At 44.3% G+C, this 9,712-nt stretch overlaps 1 protein-coding gene across 1 annotated transcript in view; it reads left to right on the plus strand.

The window, feature by feature from the left end:
• Positions 1–2,118: 2,118 nt before the first annotated feature.
• LOC110298830 (ATP-binding cassette sub-family A member 3-like) overlaps positions 2,119–9,712 on the plus strand; it is a 105,091-nt gene continuing 97,497 nt past the window's right edge. The window contains exons 1-4 of the mRNA XM_021168316.1: positions 2,119–2,182; positions 3,394–3,515; positions 8,173–8,294; positions 8,645–8,894. Of these exons, the coding sequence (XP_021023975.1) occupies positions 3,452–3,515; positions 8,173–8,294; positions 8,645–8,894 (436 nt within the window). The 5' untranslated portion in view covers positions 2,119–2,182; positions 3,394–3,451. The remainder of the gene's footprint in view (positions 2,183–3,393; positions 3,516–8,172; positions 8,295–8,644; positions 8,895–9,712) is intronic.

Below are 9,712 nucleotides of genomic sequence, written 5' to 3' on the forward strand. Positions count from 1 at the left end.
CCCGCCCCTCAGGTCCCGCCTCTGCCGCCCACCCCAACTCCTTGGATTCCAGGGCTCTTCTCCCTAAGATTGGAATCAAGGCGGCAGGCTGGGAGTGATAATTCTTGAGTCAGCTGTTCCCATTCCTGTAATTAGCCAACTCCACATTCCTGGGCAAGCTGTGTGTGTGTGTGTGTAGAGGACTTTCTGGTTTCACCTTGCTCTTCCACACCAGATCCCCTGGGGCTAGTATTGTGAGAAAGGCAGATGAGAAGGGGCTTGGAGGGTTTTGTTATAGTTTGTATGTATGTATGTATGTATGTATGTATGTATGTATGTATGTATTTATTTATTTGGTTTTTCGATTTTTCGAGACAGGGTTTCTCTGTATAGCTCTGGCTGTCCTGGAACTCACTTTGTAGACCAGGCTGGCCTCGAACTCAGAAATCCGCCTGCCTCTGCCTCCCAAGTGCTGGGATCAAAGGCGTGCGCCACCACCGCCCGGCTGTTATAGTTTTAATTTTGTCTATTTCTGGAGTTTCTTCTATTCCCAATCTCCTTCCCACACCACCCCTAGTCCTTAACTGTTGCGTTAAACGTAAAGTTGACCTAGGTTCAGCAAAACAACCTTCACCTTGAAGTCTCTGACAAGGGTAATGACTTCCGTCATGTAAAGAGCCAAAATGCAGTTTGTGTATTTGTTTTCCCCAAGGAGTTCATATTGTATTTAAAAGCAGGACTCTAGGCAGTGACGCCTAATGTTCTACCATTGATGGAGTAGTGACACCTAACCCTTGACCAGGAATTGGAGAAAGTGCTTCCGGGAACTCAAAGAAAATAGACTATTCTGTCCCAGAGTGGTAAGATGTCAGGAAGGAGCAAAGAAAACTAGGGCTCCAAATACTCATAGCAGGAACAGCCTATCTCCTTTGATTACATCAACAGTCACCGAGGTATGCAGATGCTCTTGTTAGCTCCAGGGTTTGTCCAAGGTCATCCAGGGAGTCAGCAGCAGTTAGGTTTCATTTGGAGCATGTGTGTGTGTGTGTGTGTGTGTGTGTGTGTGTGTGTGTGTGTGTGATGTGTGCACATTTCCAAGGAAGCCAGAAGAGGGCATCAGATCTCCTGGAACTGGAGGTTACAGGTGTAAGCCACCCTACATGGATACTATGAACTGAACTAGGGTCCTCTAGAAGAGCTCCAACAGCAGAGGCATCTCTGCTGCCCGTTTTGTTTTGTTTTGTTTTGTTTTGTTTTGTTTTGTTTTGTTTTGTTGAGACAGGGTCTCACCTAGGCCACCCCGGCTTCAAAATTCCTATGTAGTCAAGGCTGGCCTTGACTTCCCAAATGCTAGGACAACAGGTGTACACCACCAGAGCCAGCTTTAATTTTATTACTATTAAAACAATACAACTATTATTAAGTGTAGTAATGACTTACGAGAAAGACTACTATTAATAAACTCACTAGTAATGTAGGGGAAGCTGCTGCGTCTCTCCCCTGCCTTCCCTGAAGCAGTATCTCTGCCTGGGGAAATTTTCTGCTGACCCCTACAGATCTAGAAAGAAGTGGGTCAGGTCACTTGCTGCTCCCTAGACTGATACCAACACACTAAAGGTGACAGCGCAGCAGAACAGTCCAGTCCCCAGGCTGCAGCAATATCGACTCAGCAAGGCTTCCTGGACACACAGGTAAGTAGGTAAGTCAATGCTCAAGAGAAATATTAAAACAGCAAAAATTAAAAGATAAAAAATAAAAAGATAAAAATTAACCAAAGGAGAACAACAGTGAACAATATCAAAAATTAAATAGAAGTTAGAATAGCGGAGCTTCTCTTCTGCTGTGGATGGACGGACTTCTAAGACAGCTTCTAAGCACATACATACACAAAAAGATTGGAAATGTACAAAAGTTTTTATCTGGACCTCTGAGTTCTGCTATCGCTTCAACCGTCTTGCTGGCTTTACTACGAATCTCTGGTTCTAAAGGAGCGAGCCAAACTCAGTAGAGTGGAAAAGGCTCCAGAGTGCACAGGGGCGACACTCAGGCGGCTCCTTCCAGCGCGCGCCTGGTTCCCATCGCGCACCCGGATCGGATCTGCGCCGCCAGGCGGTTGGCTAGAGCGTTGAGAGGAGCGGTGCCCGGGCGACGCGCGTCCCCTCGTGGCTGTGATGGTGGCCTTGGCTGTTGTGTAGTCTGAGAGGTGTGTGTCAGGGATGGACCTGCTCTGCAGCTGCCCTTAGACGCCCCAGGAGTCCAACGTGGGTCCTCCACATCCACCCACAGGGACTTAGGAACGAATTTCATTGTGTATGTGTGTTGCCAGCCTCAAAGAGAGGACTGACTGTCTAAAGCAGTGGTTCTCAACCTTCCTAATGCTGCGACCCTTTAATACAGTTCCTCATGTTGTGATGACCCCCAACCATAAAATTATTGCTACTTCACAACTATAGTTTTGCTACTGTTATGAATCATAATGTAAACATATGTGTTTGCCAGTGGTTTTAGGTGACCTCTGTGAAAGGGTCTTTGAGAGCTGCTAGTCTAAAGAGTTAGCATCTGGGTTGTGCATGCTGTGGACACGAGGCACATCAGTCTCAAAGACAGTTGAGGTGGGACACTTCTAAGGGCAGAAGTATACCGCCCTGGGTTTTGAAATTGAGCTTGGGGCTGACATGGATTTGTTGCAGGAGTTGACTTCCATAGCAAGAGGCAGTGTCCGGAGCATATGTAAGTGATCCATACATTGTGGAGGCAGAGGCAGGAGCTTGAGGGCAAACAAGGCTACAAGACCCTGCCTCAGAAAGCAAACAGAAAGCAAACAGAAGAAAAGGGCCCTTAGGCTTTCCTGGGGGTAATTTTATGATAGGCAGTGTGTGTGCCTGTGTTACCCTCTTAACTTCCCAACTTATGGCTTGGCTAGTTTGAGTATGACCCCTTCTCTTCTCTTTCCTCCCCTCCCTGCCCCTTTATTATTTTTAAGACCTGGCTGACCTTGGGCTCATTATGTAGCCCAAGCTACCCTCAAATGCATGGCAGTCCTCTGTCCCCAGCCTCCATAGTTCTGGGATTAACAGCATGTGCCATCCCACATAGCACGGCTCTATTTGGATATGGACAATGTTTACAGTTGAGGGGCTAGAAGGCAGAATTCGGGGACCCAGGATCAGCTCTGGTCTTAACCTGACTTGAGGCAAATCACTTGACTTCTGTGTCTCCTCTTCAAGGAGAAAGCAATTCTTTATTAATCTCACAGGCTTAAAATATTACAGTTCCACACAACATAAGTTTAACCATATTTTTGAGTGTCCTTTACCACACTCAATGTCTGTACTAGTTCCAGAACATCTCATCACTCCCCAAATAAACCCTGCACTTATTAAGCAGTCGCTCTCCACTGCCTACTCCCTACAGCCCCTGGCAACTGCTGCTCTTTTTGTGTGCCTGGATTAGTGAAGTCTGGACAATTCATATGAATGGAATAATATACGCTTTGCTGAGCATACTGCTTTCAAGGTTCCTGCCTGTTGTAACAGGTACCCTACCTACATCATTCCTTATATGGGCAAAGGAGACTCCGTGGTGGGGAATTGCCTTGTCATATGTTGTTAATCAGTTGAATGGACTTTGGGGTTACGATGACTTTGCGAACATTTTTATACGTTTTATTTTACATGTGTTTATTTAATGTGTGTGCACATATGTGGAGTCAGAGACAACATGTGGGAGTCACTCCTCTCCTTCACCATGTGAGTCCAGGGACCAAGCTCAGATCATCAACCTTGACAGGAAGCATCCTTGCCTGCTAAGCCATCTCACTGGCCCTATACATTTGGGGGCGGGGAGGGGAGACAGAGGATGGGGATGGACATATTTCTATTTTCTAGAAGTGAAACTGAAGGATTATACAGACATCGGGCATTTGGCTTTGTGAGAAGTAAGCTGCCAGTCTGCTTCCCAATATGCTCTGCCCCATGTGCCACCAGTGGGCAAAGGTTCCAGTTTTCTCCTCTCTTGGCACATACTATTTTCTATTTTGTCCTTGATATAGAATGTTAGTGTACGGCACGGGAAGCAGAAGCCCAGTGAACATTCAGTTCTCATTTTTCAGGGTACCAATGTGGGGATCTTTTAATGAGGCCTTTGGCTGTTTCTTTGTGGAAATGTCTGTTTAGGACTCATTTTTATTTGTTTATTAGGACTGTATTTAGCCCCTTCTTTATTTGGTTTGTCTTTTGTTGCATTGTAAGGGCTGCTTTCTATGTTCAGGATCTGATTTGGCAACGCTTCCTTCCTTCCACTCTCATGCATAGTTAAGAGATGACTCATGGCTTCTGTTTATTCTGAGTCTGTTGTTTAGGCCACCACTCCCCCACCCCCGACTCCTGTCACTGGCCATTTTGTCACTGAACGACACACAACACGAGGTTCAAACCCAGTTTCGCACCTTTGCACTGAGATAGTTAGTTGAGCACAGTTGGTGACAGTCATGTTCTTCCCCCGGTGAGTGAGCTAGTGTGATGTCTGTCAACCCTGATGCATGGAGTGTTTCCAGAGTCTGCCTGTGCTTTTCTCAGTTTTGATCTATGCTGATGCTGATTGACAAACAGAAAGTGTTGATATCAGGAATCGTGGGCCTGCCAACTTGATTCTTTCCCCCACAGTTTCTCCATCCAGCATTCCTAGGACCAGCCTGTTCAAGGCAGCTGGGTTTTGAGCTGAAGACCAACTTTGGGGCGTTTCTGCTGGGAAGGTGGTTGGTCTCTTGGTCTCTTGGTCTGTGAATACAGGGTTCTCTTTTGTTTCTTTTGGTCAAAACCATCGGCCCATAATTGTTCATAGTATTTCCTTACAATCTTTTTAATTTCTTAAAGGTTGGTGATGTCTTCTCATTATATAAACTATATATATATACAACGACTCCATGGTGTGGTTAAAGGGAAGGTTTTTTTATTATAGACATGAGGGAGAGAAGAGACAGAGGTATCTGGAAGAGTCCAGTCTGGAAGAGTCCAGGTATCTGGACCTGACCATGAGCGAAGCAGGAGCAGAGTGGAGAGATAGAGAGAGGGAGCAAATAGAACAGAGGGAAAGAGCACCTGAGGAAGCAGAGAGAGAAATACAAAGAGCAAGGACAGCCAGCAGCAGGGATACGAGGAGAATGAGCAGCTTGGGGAGGGAAGCCATGAGCTGGGGGAGAGTAGGGGAGGGGAGGAGGAAGAGCTAGGTACTTGTAATACTTAGGGAGCCTGGAGCCCACCATGCACTTCGTATGCTAATAGGCACCACAAACAGCCATTTGTCCCTCCTACCAGTGATAAGGGAAAAGGTTCCTTTCCACAGAGAGGAACCAGCTTCACAAGTTTCTGATAAGTGCTGGCTTTTCTCCAACTGCTAAAATTTGGGGAAATGGAGTTTCTTTTGGACCTGGACACTCACTCTTGCTTCCAGAGTTTAGTAATTTGAGTTGTCTCCTTGTCTTGGTCAGTCAAGATTCTTCTTGTTTGTCACTTTTGCTGAGTTTCCTTTTTATTTTCTTCTCCCATGTATGTTTGTGTGGTGTGTGTGCATGTGTGGCATGTGTTTGTGTATGTGTGTCTGCATGTGTGTGAGGGCCTGAAGCTGATGTGTGGATCTTCCTCAAATTTGAAGATTCTTTGAGGCAGGGTCTTACTAGGCCAGGTGACTCAAGGAATCCTTGTCTTTCCCAGGATCTGGTCATCTCTGATGGTCCATATCTCCTGATATCATTTATTTTTTTTCTTTATAATTTTTGCTTCAGATCAGACCTACTATCTGTAAAGACGTCTCTTAGTCTTTTCTTTCATCTGCTAATGTCTTTATTTCAGAGCTTAATTTCTGAACGATTTCTTTGGTGAATATCCATTTCAAGGCTAACAATTTCACTCCCCACCCAGACCCACCAACCTCAGAAGTAAAAAGAAATGTTAGCCAGGTGTGGGGTTACAGACCTGTAGCACCAGAACTTAGGAAGCAACGGCAGGAGGATCACTAGATCTATGTAGGGATTGGTTCTGATGCTAACGTCCTGTTTCCCAATTGGTTCTTGATCGATCAGTAAAGAAAGTTGTGGGCCAATTGCTGGGTGGGAGGGAAAGGCAAGACTTCTGGGTTCCTGGAAGTAGGCAGGGGGTGGTTGGGGTGGGAAGAGAAGAGAACAGAGAGCCATGCTTTGGAGAGAGGAGAATGGGGCAACCACGTGAGATCTCAAAATGGAGTGGCCACACAGGTTGCTCCTATAGGCGGGTGGTCATAGGAGTCTAGTAACTGAAGTTTAGGGCTGGTGGGAGAAATGGAGATAAGAAACTGATACAAGCATGATTTTCCAGGCAGGAGACAGTAGTGTCCAGCAAATGTGCCAAGAAGACAAGGGGAATTGAACAGTGATGTGTCTGTATCTTTTATCTGTGGATTCAAGGGAAGCCAGGTGGGGGCTGATGGTGCTGTCACCTCTCAGAGTAAGACAGGTAGAGCATAAAACTACATGCAACAGATCTAGGCTAGCCTGGGCTGCATAGCAAGGCTCTATCTCAAACAAACAAATGTATGGACATTTGTTATTTCCTCTGGCCTCCCTGATTGCTTTGCTATTTTCCAAATATTTATTTCCTTAAGGATATTTTATTTTCCTTTGTTTCTAAAACAGTTTTTCTTTATTATTATTAATTATTATTATTATTAAAATATAATTGTATAATTTCTCCCCTTTCCCCTTCCTTCCTCCAACATGTCCCCTGTCCTGCTCGCTCTTAAATCCTTGGCCAATGTTCTTTAATAATGTTACTTGTATGTGTATAATTTCAGGGCTGACCTCTTGGTATTGGATAACCAGCTTAAGGCAACTTAAGGGCTCTTCCTCAGGGAAGAGGGTTTCTCCTGCTCTCTGCCCTCCTTTTTCTTTTTGTTGTTTGTTTTTGGTTTTGGTTTATTTTTGATGTCAGGGTTTCTCTGTGTAGCCCTGACTGTCCTGGAACTCACTCTGTAGACCAGACTAGTCTTGAACTCACAGCGATCCTGGCATTAAAGCCACGTGCCACTGTCGTCCAGCTGCAGTACTCCTTAGGTGCAGGCAGTCTAGGGTTAGGGCCCTGTGAGCTTTCCTTGTCTATGGTTGGGGCACAGTGAGATGTCCCCTTCCATGCCAGCATGTCTATTATTTCAAGTGTCACCTTTGTTCAGGTCTAGTCTCCTATCTGTTTAATTATGTGTCCATATGTATTGCTTTGTATTAATCTTTGGTTATGTTTCCTCGGATTCTTGTATTTGTATCTTCTCTGAATTGGACACTTTGTGACCAGGCTATTTCATTTGGTTTAAAATATTCTTCAAGGTCTAGCCACATAACAGCAAGTATCTGAAGTTCCTTCCTGTGCAACCAATCTTCTTAGCCCTGTGGGCTGGACAATCCCACTTATGGCCTAGAGTGATACCTGGCAGGCAAGGTATGGGGAAGATGACAAGCTGTTTTTCAATGAGTCAGAGATGTGATTCTTGAAGATGAAAATATTAAGAATGGTGGCATTGGCTGTAGGACAATGTGATTTATAGTCCTGGAAAAAAAAAACATACATGCTGGTGATTTTGATGCTATATAGGATTTTATCACAATGACTAAAATGTGATGTCCTTAGTGTCCTCTGCATAGTAGCGGCTGACCCCAATGGGGGAAACCCTGTAAGGTAAGGACTAGCATTGCCTGACTGAGAGAGGATAAGTAGCCGTGGGTTAATTAGTTTGCTCTGAATTATATGCATGCAGCATGTTGAAGAATTGAGATCTGAGCTCATATCCCAGGCTCATAGTTTTTATGTCATACTATCCATGACTATGATGAAAGGGGTGTGGTTGTGAACAGGCTTGAAGTACAGAACACGGTGTGAGCAGACATCAAACAGGTGTCTAACCCTGTAGTTTGTGAGACACGTAGACGCTTCCCAAGTACTAACATTCTCCATTTATATTTCATATCTTTGTTGTGAAAACGGACCTGTAGTCTGCTCACTCTTATGTCTCTATTCTCTAACGTTTTAATAAATTGCTATGAAGGTATAAAGGAGCAGTCAGGTGCCTAATTCAGAATATTTTTTTTAGTTACCTTTCCATTTATAAAGTAGAGGTGTGGAAAAATGAAGCAATAATCTTTTTTATTGATGACGTTTAATATTTTGGCAGGTGACCTTAAGTGTGTTACATCTTCATTTCTTAAGCATCAACCTTCCATCCTTCCTGGTAAAATGGATTCACTACAGATGAGGCAGTTTTCAGTCCTCCTGTGGAAAAACTTCCTTCTAAAGGTTAGTGGCGATGTCTGTGGGAGCTCGATGGGAAGTCTGTGTAGCCAGAGGAAGAACTAACAGCTCACTAACTACATGGATTATAGTTGATTCTCTCTCTTTTGTTCCAAGGCTGGGCTAGCCCGGCTTAGTCTGAAGAACAGCCTGAGAGTCAACAGAATCGGTGTAGGAGAGTGAAACATAGGCAATATAAGGAAGACAGTCGGGGAGGAGGGCGTTCTCACTGTAGAACAAAGGAGAATAATATAGGTCTGTGTTGTGTTAATTAACCCATGGCTCCACACAGGAGCACGCACATGCATGTGCACATGTGTTCACTAACGTGCCCACCCCCCCATGTTTTGCTGCAGAGCCGGAATGTGGTTGGCTTAGTGGTGGAGATCATCTTGATATTTCTGTTGTTTGTATGGACTTTGACTGTACGCAGAATTTCAAAGAAGACATCTATAAGCGACGTGATTTTCAATCCTATTCTCTTGACATTACCTAAATTCCTTAATGAAAACTTTGACTATGAATTGGCTTATGTGCCTTCTGAGAGTAATGCAGCCAGAAATATTACTGAGATGGTGAAAAAGGATTTAAATTTCAACTTTAAAGGTTAGAAATGAAAATACTTGAAATATTTCTCTGGAAATGTTTTAGTTTGATTCAGTAACCTTCGTAATTCATGCATTAGTCTCCCAAATAGAACACCATGGATTTTGCTCACATGTCTTCATGATATAATCACAATTGAAATCTAATATTTAAAATGATGACTGAATTAATTTCCAGTCCTATAAAACTATCCCTTTTATGATTATGTTATGAATAAACTTTTATTTGTGTGTGTGCATGCATATGCATGCATGTGTGTACACTCCTGTACATGTGTACCTGTGTATGTGCATGCATGTGCGTGTATTTGTGACATATGTGGGGGCCAGAGGACATTTTGCAGATGTTGATTCTTTCCTTTCACCAATGCTGTCACCAGGCAAGTGACAGAACCTGATTTCATGTCAAGTATTAGGATAAAACAGGAACTTTTTCTTGGTGCACAGATTTTATTCATAACATATCCAAGTACAGGACCCACCTGTAGATAGAAGTGTCATCTAATTAGGAGCTTGTGAGTCCACCTGGGAGAGCCACCATGAGGAGACAATGCCCAGGTGGCAGACTTGCCTTCAGAACCAGAAGTTTCCCATATGTGCATGGACTTTGTTATAGCCTCCTGTGACGAAGGTCTTGCTATCAGAACTGTGCACTGGGGTTGTGGGTCAAAGAGTGCCCACTGAGTCTCCAGTGATGGACCTAATGGTCTCAACTATGGCTACAGACCAGAAATGTCACTAAGACTCGCCCTCTCAGCAGGCAAGACAAGGACTCAGCTCAGAGAGAGAGAGAGAGAGAGAGAGAGAGAGAGAGAGAGA

The sequence above is a fragment of the Mus caroli genome, chromosome 7, assembly GCF_900094665.2.
Source record: "Mus caroli chromosome 7, CAROLI_EIJ_v1.1, whole genome shotgun sequence".
NCBI lineage: Eukaryota > Metazoa > Chordata > Mammalia > Rodentia > Muridae > Mus > Mus caroli.